Source organism: Nanorana parkeri, unplaced genomic scaffold (genome assembly GCF_000935625.1).
Source record: "Nanorana parkeri isolate BGI_ZX_2015 unplaced genomic scaffold, ASM93562v1 scaffold156, whole genome shotgun sequence".
Classification (NCBI taxonomy): Eukaryota; Metazoa; Chordata; class Amphibia; order Anura; family Dicroglossidae; genus Nanorana; species Nanorana parkeri.
The window spans coordinates 74,473-90,587 of record NW_017306424.1 but is presented as its reverse complement, the minus strand read 5'-3'; the positions used below and the strand labels follow the sequence as shown (position 1 = coordinate 90,587).

Below are 16,115 nucleotides of genomic sequence, written 5' to 3'. Positions count from 1 at the left end.
ACAATGCATGTACCGTGCAGTGTTAATATAATATTGTAGGGAGCACTGGGCAAAGGTTTTTTGGCAAAAGAGACTGTGCATGTCTCTTTTGCTAAACATCTCTAGCTTACAATTTTTAAAAGTAGTAGTAAAAATAGTAAGTTATGCCATAACTACTTCTGGGCCTTGGGCTCTAAAAAAATTCCTCCTTGTATCCCGTCACTATTGTTCATTATTTTCATATGTACAGTAGATCAAAGTAAAGGGACGGCCTTTAATCTGCCTATGACATCAGTAGAAGCAATCATATAGTAAAGTAAAAAAAACCTTGTGAGTTAGCAGTAAGGAAGGGTTGGAACATCTGACAATGTTTTAATTGCTGTCCATGCTTTCTTGTGCCAGTGATGCATGCAGCCCCCCTCCCTCTTGTCACAGACTGAAATATTTTAAAACATTTCAACTCTTTAAAACAAGCTATCCAAAACTAAAATAAAAATGACTCTTTCTTTTCATTATCACATATACTGTTTGCTATTTTTTTTAGTGTTGCATAAAATAATGCGCAAAAATTCGCCTTTATTTTCTTTTAAAAATAACTCTTCCATGCCTTGTATCAAAATGTAATTTTAGTTTAATCAGAAAGAGGACAATTTATAATACTACCTACAGTAACACTAGGAGGGTTATTCACTATTGAGCCGAAGGATACAGTGGTATCTGGTAGCTGCTGTACGGGCTATTCACAATAGCCCAAACCGCAGCCAAAGGCGGCTGAGCGGCTCAGGCGAGCCGAAGGCATATGCTTCCGGTGGACTGAGCCGTAGTTACAGCCGAAGCGAAGGCCGAACGCCACAGGCCATTCGCCGGCAAATGACAGCAGGGCGGAGCCAGTTGTTATTCATTGGCCGGCACCTGCTAGAAGAGTCTAGCAGGTGCCGACCAATAGAAAACACTTGAGCGGAGCTAGCTGTCACTGTTAGCTCCACCCAAATGTTTTTTTAAATTTCTTTTTCTTTAAATATTTTTCTTTTTTTTAAATCTTCCTATTTTATAAAAATCTTCAAATCATTTAGCAATTTTCTTTTTTACATTGTTTGCACTTTTTTTCTATTCTGTTCGGGACCACGGAGCTACGGAGCAGAATAGCCGAGCCGGCATTCGGTTATTCACTCACTGCCATTCGGCCCCTATGAGAATATGGGCGAAAGGCAGTGAGCGAGCTGCCAGAGCTTTGGCTCAGCCAATCCAGATGTTGGTCCTTTTTCTTTTTTTTTTAGTTTAGTGGTCCATTAGAAAAAAACAAAATGTACGAAGGCAATTCTGTTTTTGTCAGTGATCTGAGTAGGGAAATACAAAACTACTTACAACGAACAGTATAGACACATTCTTAAGCAAACGGATTTCCAAATGGATCCCCAAATGGATCAGAAGATGTTATTTGATGAGCCAGGGGTTTCTGAAAAAGAAAAAAATATTTTTAGGGGCACCATCTTTTGTGATGCAATGAAACGCTGAGCTTCAGGCAGTTATTAAAAAAATGAATACATGCAGAAATGTATTTATTAAAATACCCCCTGTACGACAGACTTAGGCTTCGGTCCTACCTGAGCGGCTGAGCCGCTCTAAACAGAGAATAAAATGCACTTTAATGTGCATTGTTCAGACCGCGTGGTACGAAATTGCCTGGCCCCCGAAATAGTACAAGCGCGATAATCCGGCGGATTCTGCACGTTCGCAGATATTTAATAGCCACAAATGAGCAGCATTTGTGCGGATTAAAAATATTAGAGTTTTCTTCTGCACGGAAAACTGTGCTGGAAACGCAAACGCTATATGTGAATGGAGCCTAAGAGAGAGAAGGACACTGCTTGGGGACATACTGACAAAAGTAGATAGTAGGGAGATGACCTCATTAGTCTGTAGTTGCTTCTTCACTGTCCATTTACAGATTGGAGTCAGGGACGTTACCTGGCTGTGTTGCTTAACTGGAGCAGAGAATAGTTCAGTTTAGCAAGTTGTAAATACTAGCTGGCAGCGCTGTGTAAATCTCAGGACTGAACAGACAGAAACACAAATCATTTGTGTATGTTTTTAGCTGTTTTACCAGAGTGCAGCTTTAACAGTACAGAGACTGAGAACAATGTTCAAAAATAAACAACATATGACATCCAAGCAAACAATTGAGTAGGCATCATGGTAATAGATGCACAGACCAACAAGAAACAGATAACATGCAAACATGCAAAAGAATTCTGAAGTGCACGTTTACTTTGAGATTAGGGCAGGATGGGGAAGGTGGACCAGCTAAACATCATGACTGCTTTGAGATCGGATACAAAGTCATCTGATAATAAGATGTTTTGTACAACTGATGTTTCTTCTTTGCCAGTGAGTCCTTGGACAATGAACAATTTGCAATAGATAGCTAACACATTGTTAAAGGATATAAGGGGTTAGGACAATGAAAGTGAGATGCTGTCAGTAAGCAAACAAAGTAATAAGGAGTCTGGTATGCAACCAGTTAATTCTACACTGGGATTTAGTCTGATAAGGTGTTCTAAGGGTTCTATAGCTAACATGAATGATAGCTGGAGAAATAGGACAGCCATCAGAAAAGTAGCCAGACTATTTTTATTCTAGCCGCTAGGCAGTTAGTTATAAAGGGTTTCCTGGTATGGAAATTGTTTTTAAAGCTCCATCGACATAAAATGTATTCTAGATAATACTGAGAGATATAAACAAATGCCTAGAGAATACCTAGCCCGGGGAGCAGACCATGGATGTTGTGCAGCTACATTAAGTAGATCACTTTATAATTATCATTTGCCATCGCTGGACAAAGTCTACCTAGTCTTAATGGATCAGAGAATGTAGGAATGCATTAATTCTGCTAGCAGGAGTTGGATACAGTATCTCGGTGCCATTTTAAGCAGCAGTACTGGCCTGTACCTCTCTGGTTCTTCCAGCAGGTTGTTCCCTTGTCTGTTGATCATAACAATATGTGCCGATTGTAAGGAAGAATGTAGGATCAGGATAGTTTTTAGTTGATTGAACAAATTTATTAGATGGTGAAATGGGGTCTATTAATTTAGAACTTAGAAATAGAGTGCTGGGAACCAGTGCAGGCCTGGTACGTTGGCTTCTTTAAGTTATTCAATGGCCTTCTAGACTCCTGTTAGAGTAATGCCAGGTATCAATAGTGAAATTGAGACTGAAATAGTTGAAGTTTGTTGAGCTTTTGTTGAGCTTTTGATCGTTCAAACCCTGTGTGGTTAGGAGTGCCTCTTAAAAAATGGTCCTCTTTGGTTATTCTAGGTTGTTTATTTGAATGAATATGTCAGATATCACCAAAGCATTTTGGGGAATTAGACGGATCCAGTCCTCATTGCAAACAACCCAGTTGAGTCGGTGTGTACACGCGGTCATCGCGTCAGCTGAGCGACCGGTGCCTCTACAAGCAGTTACTATCCCTGGCTGACTTACCCGGAAGGGAAGCGAAGGAACTGGTGAGAGGATGGGAACTGGGCTGGCTGAATGTGTAATTGGAAACATTTGAGATCTAGTATATGATTGTAAGTCTTTATAACCGTTTTTAAATAAAGTTTACTTTATACTATGCGATATTCATTTTTGTCTACAAGTACTAATTGCTTGTGGAGGAGAGGAAGTATCTGGGAGCAGTGATTGATATTGCTTTGGTGATCATGCTGCCTATAGATTTCTCAACTGTTTGTGATACGGTACTCTTATTTATTATATTGGCCTCCTCATGTTTAGACGCTGTTGCCCTTACTTATTCCACTGTCTGGGCGAAAGTTTAACCCCAAAAATCTGGAGAATACTGCCCTATGGGGGCATCTGGTGGCCTCATCGGGGATTAGTAAGAATGGTATTCTCCTTTTTTCTGTCTTTCGATTATCAATGTTTTCTTTCCTTCTGTTTTTTCATGCAATGTACCTGTTGACTGTAGACCTTGGACATTTGAATGTACTGTTGTATATTAAGCAGAAGCATATTATTACTTATTATCACTGCTTGCTTTTCATTAGACCTTCATTAGATGATTTATATGACTTTTTCAAAATTCTCAATTTAGACCACCTCTTGACCTGAAGAAGCTTTTTTTTACGCGAAACGCGTTGTTATCTTCCACGAATTTCAAACTCCCTGGGTCAAGCTAAGAATCCTTACACTAAAAATACTTTTTGCATTATGATGTACCATATCTATTCTATGATTTGTATGAATCATGTTATACCGGTTGAGACACATCAGTTGGCGTAATCAAAACAGGAATTAATACCAGGTGGAGTTCAAGGAAATCATGTTAAACTAATCAGATAGAGTCCTAGTGGGCTAAACAGTGAATTCATCTCTACTCACCTGATGGTTTCAAATACTTATAGAGTTATTATCTTGTACATACCTAACACTCCACTTGATGAATTGCTATAGATTACCTATCAATTGAATTGTGTCAATCATAGTTGTAGGAGTTGAAACCTACAAACTAATTGTATCTTTGTATTACTTAGCTTAACCAATCATGTCAATCTTGTCTCAGGGTACTGGTGGAGATTAGAGGTGTTTTCTACTGTGGTTTTTATTATTCAATTTGTTCCTTTTTTTTGTAATCATATATTGAATAAAATGTATACATTTTATATATAAACACTCCTGTGAAGTGTCGTTCAAAGTCCCTAAAAAAAAAACAATTTCTCCACATTGTCTCTTTCCAATTTTTAATATGGGTGTGGATAAGGTAGAAGAAATATTTGTGATAATAGGGTCCCTTTAAAATAGATTATATGTAAGGTCCCGGCAGTGTATATAAGTTAAAATACAAACTGATAAAAGCCAAAATAATGACACAGACTGGAAACATTTAGCTTTTTCTGTTTCGGAAGATTTGAAGTTTAACTTAAATTAACGCTGGAGAGGATTTCAATATTTTGCTGGAGTATTCTTATTCTCTAATGTACTTTCAAGAAAAGTGGGTCCATTATACACTGTATTTTCACTTTAGCTATAGATATAGATTATTCAAGGGTTCATCATTTCTCCATTTTTAGATTCCACAGTTTTCTGTGTGATCTAGCAGTTATATACAAATCTCCCATATAAGATATGGATATATCTATATAGATCTATAAATATATACATAGACAGTTCCCTACCATCCTCCATCATACCAGCTATATATAAGCAGCAGCATCCCCCCTAACCACACAGACACCATATATACAGTATGATCTCCCCCTTTGCAATATCCTAGCAATAGACAGAATCATTGGTAATATAGTGTTTAATCATTGCCAATATGACGGAGCAGCTTGCCATGGTAGTAATATTAAAGTATAGCCGGTATTATCTCAAAGAGGCTATTTAGCCCAACCAGTTCTTATCTTGGACTACAGAATGCTGCATATAGCTTTTATATATGTATGTAGAGATCTGAGAATGGGAGTAGTTGAGTAGTTTAACAAAAAAACCTAATAAGAAAACTAGCAGGGCTCACTCCATTCAGTCCACAAAAATGCAGTGTTTTGTAAGCCCACAACAGGGCTTAAAGTGGTATTAAAGTCAACAGATTTTTATTTAAAATGCTTACAATGAATGCTGCTTCTTGTTCAAACATTTTAGCTTGACCCATGGAAAAAAAGGCCTATATGTTAAAAAGGGTGTGGAGGGTGCTCCGCGGGGGCAGGAAATATCGGGGCAACCTACAGATGGGTTTAAAAGTGGCACAACTAGCAATACCCAGCAGGATCCAGCAATACCCAATGCCTGTACTGTTTACACCATTGTGAGTACGCATTTTTTATTTAATAAATTACATTTTATTGGACATTACGCACTATGTCCTTGTCCTTTTTCTCTTTCTACCTGGATTTATACTGTTACCTGTGATCTGGGGAGACCTTATCGCCTTTTCTGTGCATGGGCTTCCCTCCCCCATTAAGAAGGGAAAAGGCGCATTTGACCTAGCTCTGTGGGTCTACCTCCCCAGGTGAGCACTCACTTGTTATCATCACTCACTGGGTGGAGGTGAAGGTCTGCCTGTATTGTGTGATTATCCTTTCCTGAGAGTTACATGCAGATTGGCTGCGGATCATCTGAGGATTTTTTTTGCACAATCACCATTGTTTGCTTTTGTTTTTTCCTGGGACTCTTTTTGCCTATATTGCTTTTTTGTCTGTGTGTAGATATTTTCAATGCCTCTTTTGTTTGAAGGCTCATATATGTGACTCATTTATATATGTTTCAATTTATTAGATGTGTATGATTATTAGCTGGGCACAATATTGTTTTTCACAACTAGGGTTCCCATCCTCAGCTGGAGCTTGCCATTACCTGACTTAAAAAAGTGGTGCTTACTTTGGGGCCGGCATGCATTTGATGCTTAAACTAGTGGCCCCTCTGGGCACCAGTCTAGTGCCATGCTGAAGCCTCATGTATGTTAGACAGCCGCTGTCCTTGTTAAATTTTAGAAGCTCTTTCTTATTTCTTGTAACTAAAAAAAAAATTCACACTGAAAAACATGAACTTTAAAAACATGGACTTTAACCTGTAGTCAGCAAACAGGCTATTTAGTTTGCACTTTCGAAACAGGATGTTAGTAAAACTGGTGTCCATTAACTAATGATTGCTGTGTGCAGAGCAAATCCCACAGAAAGACCCAGAGCTCTCATAGAGACATATTTAATAGGAATGTTACACAAACACTGGATAAAAACTCAGAGACATTCACTAACATACAGTATATTGTTCTAAGGGAAAATGTAGCAACTGTAACACTAATCCTATTTGTAACTGTAAATGTTACATTCATGGATCCTAAAAGAGGAAGAAAAGCTTCTCTTTTCCCTTTAAGAACCTCTGATCTAAGGCCAATCCTCTCCACTTTTGCGTCTGATGGGCTGATAGGCTCTCCTTGGGCACGGGGGAGTATGCACTCTGGGCATTAGGCTCATGGGGAGATAAAGGGTTTCTGCTGGTAGAGATGATTTGGGCTTGAGGGGGCAAACATTTGTCCTGGGAAGTAGAATTTGGAATTGGTGGAAGTGAAGATTTGTGTTGGGGCTTAGTTAACTAAGCCCCTTAACCTCCTCCCACTGCAAGTGCAATTTGTCCATACCCACCATTCACTGCAGTACACTACGCGTCCCACATCCTTACCCTCCCTAGGCTGACCAAAGGTGCCCCAGGTCTTTTACAGTGGTAACAACACCCCTGGTTATACCTAAAGTGCAAGCAACTCCCTATCCCTACCTCATTCATTCTGCGGATCTGTTCTTTCTCCATTTATCCTGCTGCCTTTTCAGGACCGCCCCCTACTGATGTGCTGCTGCTCTCTTACAATTCTCAACTTCTTCGGACCACTGATGCCCCTTCCATATGCTGTGGATATGTGGCTCTTCCACCTCTCCTGCTGCCCATTGATCATCCCTTTCCCACCATACATGAGTTCACTATTTATTAACTATTATTAAGTTACTATTTATTAAGTTAATTAGATCACCAGTTATTAGGGGGGGGTTGAATCCTGCATCTTTGTCACAAAGACACAGCACAGAATCGAGCATGGTGTGTGCAAGTGAGTTCCAGGGGAAAGGTAAGCTACAGGGACCAGTCCTTGACCCTCCGCTAGCCTTTTTTTGGGCACAACTCCTACCTCTTCGCTCCCATGATAGACTATAACTTCAATACAAATTAGTAAACTAAAAGTGAGATTGTAGTCCATCACAGGAGTGAGCTTGGAGCAGTGACTACTTTACAACACTCACAGGGACCATGGGGATCAAAGGTAGCCACCATCCAGAAGGAAGGACAGTGTCAGCACCAATTCAGAGATGATTTGAGGATCTACAGCCGAGTGATACACAAATAAGAGACATTTCTGTTAGTTAAAGGAGAACTATGAGGTGAGTGAAAATCACTCAGCCTTATAGTTCGAGCAGATGTGTGATAATGAAACTCTCACACGCCAGCTTAATAGATCGGGAAGTGAGCGAACACATACCATAGCTCGCTTACTTCTCGATCATCTCCCTGCAGAGAGCGGTGACTGTCAGTCACGGTTGCCTGCAGGGATTCCCCCCCTCCCCACTCCGATCCTCCAGGGCTGACTGGAGGAATGGATGGGGAAGGGGGCGGGCACAGCTGGCTCTGTCGCTAGATAGGCAGAGCCAGCTGTCATTCACGCTGTCATCCCGGCTGTGGCGGTCTCAGTATACCGCGAGCTGTAGTTCGCGATAAAATGAGCTACAAAGGCCGGTTATAGATTCATGCATGTACCATTTTTTCTAGTTTGACTATTTTGGGTTAGGGGGACGCACTGGAGTCCCAGCGTGCATTTTTGGTTGCTGGGCCTCCAGTGCGTCCCTGCACCTTATCAGGAGGAGTTGGCTACCTCCAGGTACACCTGCATGTAATTTATCAACTTCATTAATATGCTCACACTTGGAGACTCAGATACATAGAGTTAGGACCACACTTTGCAGAGGTGCCTTGGCGCGGCAGTGTGGCTTCTACATATTTTTGGCCAAAAGTTTGTGCAACTAAAACCTCTGATTTTAACGCATACTGTTGACAGGGCTACTTGTTTGGTTGCAGGCTGGCTGGCAGGCTGAGGCTGGGGAATTTTTGTGTTTTATACTGAGCTTTGGGTCACGGGAGGAGGCTAGTATATGTCCTCCCGTGACCCTTAAGAGAACTATGGGGAAAAACACTTACCCCATAGTTCTCTTTTAAGGTACCTGAATGCATTTTTAAGATTTAACTCCAGAGTTTAGTGTTACTTTAAGGTTGCAGGAAAACTCGGGCTAAATAACTCTGAGGAGTACTCTATGATATTACTTACAGTAGTAATCCTAACATTGTTTTTCATGAAAGATCTATTGTGGGCCGCCATAAAGGGATCAATTCCTAAAAGCTTTAAAGCATTGGTTATTTGCTTTCCTTTCATCATGTCTTGAAAATTCTTATTGGCTAATTAAAAAAAAGATTCACTCACATTATCAATGCAAATAATTAGGGCTGTTACTGATTAAAATTTCCGTGTTCGATTAATCAAATTTTTTGTTAATCGATGAATTTCGATTAATTATAACGTTAGCCGTCACGAACATCGACGTCACCGGACTCCTAACCCCTTCCCTTCGTTAGCCGATGGAGCCACTTGGGGAAAAGGGGAGGAGTCCGGTGACGTCGATGCCCGTGATGTCACTGGATCTCTGACGAGCTTGATGAAAGCAAACAAAGCTTATCATTTAAAGCATTGCTTTCGTTTTTCAAAACATAGCTTTTTTTCTTTAATTAAAAATAATAATGTATGCCTTGGGCACTTGCTCTCCTCCCCCTTCCCTTCGTTAGCCGTGACGGACATCAACGTCACCGGACTCCTCCCCCCTTCCCTTCGTTAGCCGACGGTGCCACTTGGGGAAGGGGGGAGGAGTCCGGTGACGTCGATGTCCGTGACGGGACTCCCGGAAGACCTGGAAGCCGGCGGAGAGGTGAGTATGATGAAATGAATTTTGATCGATTAAAAAAATTAACGATTAATCGAGTAGTTAATCGTTAATTTCCGCAGCCCTACAGATAATGCATATGGTATTTCATACAATATTCTACCAAATCATGTGATATTTTAACACTTGTTGCCATCAAAATATATGTAAAAGTCAATTGGTATCACTAGCATTTGCTTGACAATAATTGAGAAGTTCTATGACATCATAGATTGTTGCTGAATAGTGTTTGTTGAGTGCAGCATGTGAATAAACTGTATACAATTAAATACAATACTGTTTTGATTAACAACCACTTAGATGTTTGCTATTGTTTTCTGACATACTCTATTCTGGTTGCTAAAAGCATTAAGACACTTCTTTTTATAAATATTTATTTTCAGATTTAGATTTTCTCCTTCACACTGAAACTTGATGAACAGTCAATAACTTGTTTGTTAAACTAAATTTAATTTATACCACCGCCCTGGAAGAAGTTACAACCGCCCTTGTTAAACTTCAATTGTTTAAACGCCAATTTTTTAACGCCACTTAGCTCCCAGGCACTTTGTTCCCAAGCCCTGTGTGAGCAAGCTCAAAATGAGTGATGCACTAGTTTATAATACACCTGCTCAATGAGAGACACCTGAGCTCAATTAACCCCTCCCCCTAACAAGAGCACTGCAACCTGATGTGACGTCGATGTCCCCTTTTTCTGTGAATTCAATAAGAGGACAGACACAAGCTAGCAGTAAGTGCCAATAAAAGGAATTGCCAATAATGCTGTGTATCGGCCTTTTACTGTTTTGGAAGACAAAGTGAGGACATCCATTTGGCAGGGACTTGCTTTGTCTGTTCCTACTCATTTACATGAATAAGTGGTCTCAGCTCCAATGAAATACGCATTGTAAGTTAATATGTCAAGGAGGTAAAACTGGGACCTGTCAGCAAGCAATACACATAACAGCGGATTTGTGCTATTTTAGGAAAATAAACGTACACACCCTCTACTGTTCTAGAAATAAAAATAAAAAAATTCCACAGCACACCCTTCCTAAATTCACAGCAACATCTCATGGGAATCAAAGTTATAAGGGTCTCAATGCCTGCTCTATTATATTAATGTAGAAAAAGATATAATGAGAATAATCCCATTCCCTCCCTGGCTAAAGTGAGATTTACACCATTCCCTCCCTGGCCATAGTGAGAATAACACCTTTCCCTCCCTGGCCATAGTGAGCATAACACCATTGCCTCCCTGGCTACAGTGAGATTAACATCATTCCCTCCCTGGCTACAGTGAGAATAACACCATTCCCTCCCTGGCTACAGTGAGAATAGCACCATTCGCTCCTTTGCTATTGTTGGAAATGCAACAGCATATACTGATAATTTATCTTTTGAGCTGTAGATGGCGCTGTAGTGCAATGTTAGTTTTCTATATGCATGCTTATCTATGATACACAGGAAGTTTTCCTATATACTCTATATGTTTCCTGCATAATGCTGTATTCACATGTAATATTCTTCTAAGCAAGTAAAACTTAATTCAGCATTCCTCAAGATCTCAGTGCTTCGTCTACACATATAACCAACAGGTTATGGGCCCAGACACTAAACAGAACACTGCCAGTTAACAAGAGTCTCCAAGCTACTGAAAGATGGCAAGCAGTTCAGATATGAAGTTTGCAATCACAAAGCTCAACAATACCAACTGCCAGCTATGGAAGTTCAAGCTTGAAATGCTGCTAAGCAAAGACGACTTGTGGCAAGTACTGAGTATAGACAGACCCAGTAATGGTCCCACAGAGGAATGGGATAAGAACAGGCAATTGGAGAGGAAATTAAAGATAACCACATGGTGGCATTACTGCTATGCAGCCTTCCAGAGTCATACAATGCTCTTATTAATGCTCTAGAAACCAGACCTGAGCAGGAATTAACACTAGAATATGCCAAAATTAATTGATGCATATTACAGAAAGAAAGAAAATATGCACAATGAAGAAATTGAAAAAAGCCCTTTAAGTGGCATTAAACCCTCAGATTTTTTTAACATAAAACAATACTGTAATGTGTGCCTTACTGTAATCCATGGTTGTTTCCCTTCTCTTTGCTGCTCTTCCTTTTAAATCTGTATCTGTTCTCATGCTCTGCAGAACTTCTGTTTTGCAGCAGACTGCCTTGTCTCAGGAATGGATACATGGTGTCTGTGTATAGGTTTCTATAGGCTTGTAACCTGAGCCAGCACTACAGGAAGAGGCTCTGAGCTGCAAAGGGAAGTTCTCCCCAAGCATGAGAAGGCATGAGGATTTAAAAGGAAGAGCAGCAAAGAGAAGGGAAACAACCATGGATTACAGTAAGGCACACATTACAGTATTGGTTTATGTTAAAAAATCTGAGGGTTTAATGTCACTTTAAGCAAAACAAAAAAAATGACTGTTTTTCGTAGTAAAAAGACTGGTCACCTGAAAAAGAACTGTTCAACCTGGTAAGCTGAGCAGCGAAAGCGAGAGGCACCTACAAGAGAAAGAGCTAAGGCAGCTACCAAGCAAACTGCAGGCACATCAATGAGCTCTACTTTTAAAGTGACTCAAAACAGTATACCACGTGGATGGTGTATTGACTTGCAACAAGTCACATGACTAGTGATGAGCCCATCTTCACAGACCTTGATTTCACTGGACAAAGGACAAAGCTTTCCTAGCAAACGGGAAAAGTATTACTGCAGGTAGCAAAAGGTAAAAGTCAAGAATTGTTGAACCATCGGGACAAGCAGAGTATCCTCGTGAAAAATGTACTTTATGTCCCAGACCTAGAAGGAAGCCTTCTATCAGTGAAAACCCTTACTAATAACGGTCTCTCTGTTCAGTTCCGAGGTGATGAATGTACAATCCGAAACAATAATCAAATCCTTGCAAAAGGAAATCTAGATAAACAACTGCAGATGAATAAGTCAAGACAGCCACTCATAATCCACACAACAAATGTATCTACCTATGGCACAGACGACTAGGGCACCGAAACCCGGGAGCCATAACTGCAACCTTTTTACAGAACAGACTACCTTCAAAAGCCGTTAAAAGCACCCCATTTGAAATGTGGCATGGATCAAAGCCTCGCCTAGGTTACATCAAAGAATATCGATACCAGAAGTCCCATTAAGGAAGCTGGGCGGCATGTAATGACTCGCCACCTGGCTTCCTGATTAGCCGGGTAGCCAGGAGGCGTGTAATTACTCGCCGCCTGGTTTCCAGATTAGCTGTGAGGCCGTATCCAGACTCCATAATCACCAGGTGGCTAGGAAGCATGGAGCCGGCTTTCTTGCCAATCAGGAAGCTAGGGGGCGTGTAATGACTCGCTGCCTGGCTTCGTAATTGGCCAGCTTCCCGACCAATCAGGAAGCTGGGCGGCGAGTCAAGGGCCAGGCTTTCTGATTGGCCAGTGCGCCGGCTTTATGCTCCCTCGTCACCAAGTGGGAGCATGGAGTCGACTTCCCGGCCAATCAGGAAGCCGGGGGGGGTGAGTCATGAAGCCAGCTTCATGCTCCCTGAAGTACTCACCCAAATACTCTGTATCGGCACAGGGTGCATCCCTAGCTGAAACAATCAAAAAGAGTCAACCCTAGAACCAAGCACATCGACGTGAAGTGTCATCTGCTTAGAGACATTAAGAGCTGTACTGTAGAAAACTAGACTTTTACTTACAGAGTTTTGTAATGGAGCACCGAAGGAGTCTGATCCAAATGGGTTTTCAAACAACCCATCCCTGGGTTTGGTCGCTGGCAGCGTTTGCACTCGTGGGGCTGGCTTTGGTGGCTCTGTTAGTCAAATAAACAGTCACATTGTGAATATAAAATGTGGTAATGACAGGTTTACTTTATTCAACTTTTAAAAACAAAGTTCTACTTGCTCCCCTGAAATACTTTTCCTGCTGTTACTCATATTGGTATATCTAGGGTATCAGTGTTTCAAAAATTGCAGTTTTAGTTTCACATCAATGACTGAACTTTGAAAGGATTTGCCCTAAAATGATATCATAAATGATTGTGACTCTGCACGGTAACTTCGGTCCCTGCCTTCTGCAGCATGAGGAACTGCAGTGTCAAGTTTACCTGCACTACCACCTGCAGGTGAAATCTGGTATCACATCAAAAACACAAAATAGCCTACCATCACACACACTGCCTGGAAAAAAAAAAGTCACCACCTGGATTTAGTTAAGGAAATAGCTCAAAGCCTTCCATTGGATAAGTGTTGTGATCTGGGGTTGCTTCAGTTGGTCAGGTCCAGGTTCAGCAACGTTGTGTCCCCAAAAAATGAGGTCAGCTGTCTACCTGAATATACTGAATGAACACATTTTTCCATCAATGGATTCTTTCTTTCCTGATGGCACATTGGACATATTCCAAGATGACAATGCCAGGATTCATCGGGCTCAAATTGTGAAAGAGTGGTTCAGGGAACATGAGACATTATTGTCACACATGGACTGGCCACTAGAGTCCTTAACCTTAACCCCATTGAGAATCTTTGGGAGGTGCGGGAGAAGACTTTACGCAGTGGTCCAACTCCCATCGTCACTACAAGATCTTGGAGAAAAATGAATGCAACTCTGCATGGAAATTATTGTTGTGACATTGTATAAGCTTATTGCAATGATGCCACCGTTAATGTATTCCTTAATCAAAGCTAAAGGCGGTCCAACAGAATATCAGAGTGTGTGACTTTATTTTTGGGCAGGCAGTGTATTTTAATGGTTTTTCTTCAGTCCTCTAATAACTATAAAGAAAATCAGGACAAGCATCCAATGTTGCTTACAGATCAATGCACACCATTGTGCCGTGCTAATGCATGTTTTACTGTGCGTTACTGCAGTGTGCATAGTGCATTACACTGTGGGGTCTTTTATTAAAAAATGCGAAATAGTATGTCACCAGCACACCGAGGTCAAATGTCCAAAAACTTATTTTGTTGGTATGTGTACATCTCTGTCAATTACAGGCAACGTTTCATCATATTGTGCCTGATGAAGGTACCCTAAGTGGTAACCGAAATGTTGACTGTAATTAACAATGATGTACACACGTCAATAAAAGACGTAGTTGGACATTTGACCCCAGGGTGCTGGTGACATACTATTTCGCATTTGGATACAGCGGTGCTATCCGTCGTCACTTTAGCACCCATTCGTAAGGGGTATGCCGGTAAGGTGTGTGGTGGGATCCCGATAGAATCCTATGTATACAAAAAGTAACATAGCTTATTTGCCCAGCAAAACTGCAGGCACAATAATTCTGTGTGAGTACCAGCTGTTGTGAGAATGGGGCCAAAACAAATGTTCTTAATGTAATTTCTTCTCTGGTCGAATGTACTTCAAAAGGTATACTTATACAGAACAGATTGAATGCCATTGAAATACCATTTTTTGCGGACAGATAGAGCTTTCTTTTGGTGGTATTTAATGACCACTGGGGGGTTTGTTTTACTATATAATAAAAAAGGTCAGTAAATTTTGAAAAAAAAACTGTTTTACCTACATTGTGTTATAAAACATTTATCAGTACCCAATTTTTGGTAAAATATAAAAGTCGGGGTCACGTCGGGAAAATAGACACCAAACATGTCAAGCTTTAAAACTGCGTGCACCCGCGAAATCACAAAAATCTACCATGCCTAAAATTGGCCATAGGCGACGATTTAAAGGCTTGTGTATAACAGCCAATATCGGCTGTTTAAATTTTGATCACTTGGACACTCAAGAAACAAATGAAATGATGCGTAGCAGATTGCTGTGATTCAAGTTCATAGGAAGCTAAAACAAAACTGCCAACAGAACTGACAACTAACTGCATGGCCAACATAAGGAAAAAGCCTGAGTGGCTGCTTAAGGTGACCCTTGCTGTTCCATTTGCAATACCAGTGAACAGTATCTGTGCATAGAGGCGGTTTTAACCTCTTTAGTGCACCTTCTCTCCTATCACAAAGCTCTAGCAATGCCTGGGTAGCAGCTGTTAAAGTTAAAAAACAAAATTAAAAAAAGACAATATTGTCTATATTCCCTGGGGAATGACAGGCCTTCAGTATCCATATCATATAGAGTGTAGATACTTATTTTCTATATGATAGTAGGATGATTCCTTTTGTATGGATACTGGGGGTCCATCGTTCCCCAGGGAATATAGATAATATTGTCTTTTTTTAATTATGTGGGTTTTTCTTTTTACCTTAGATCATTGTTAGTCAATAAAGAACTATTGTTCTACTAATAACTTAGGTGCATAGTATCTTATTTGTTCTTTACATATTTTTTTCCTGTGTGTTAAGTCTGCATGGATAAAATAACATCAATCCTTTCCAAATTGGTTGCAATGTTGTTCTTCTATTGGCTGGCAGTTTACTGTTAATACAGTGAGCTGTCAGCCGAAAAATGAGTACCAATTAGGAACGGGGACTTGATACCATAATAACCAGGTAGAATTACTACAAAGGCACACTTTGTATGCATGCTCATCTGACTTTTGAAGGCAAAGTCAATTTACACAGCTGCTATCTATTGATTATTACACAGCTGATACAACATCCGCTATCCACAAGTATTGTTAGATGGCATAGCTAAAGGAATGAC

The 16,115-nt window shown here is 40.5% G+C and overlaps 1 protein-coding gene across 1 annotated transcript in view; it reads right to left on the bottom strand.

The window, feature by feature from the left end:
• The window catches only part of DAB2 (DAB2, clathrin adaptor protein), a gene marked incomplete at its 5' end in the record, with an annotated part of 86,054 nt that overhangs the window by 765 nt on the left and 69,174 nt on the right, over window positions 1-16,115 (bottom strand). The window contains 2 exons of the mRNA XM_018554385.1: window positions 1,345-1,435; window positions 13,196-13,308. Coding sequence (XP_018409887.1) covers window positions 1,367-1,435; window positions 13,196-13,308 — 182 coding nt within the window. The remainder of the gene's footprint in view (window positions 1-1,344; window positions 1,436-13,195; window positions 13,309-16,115) is intronic.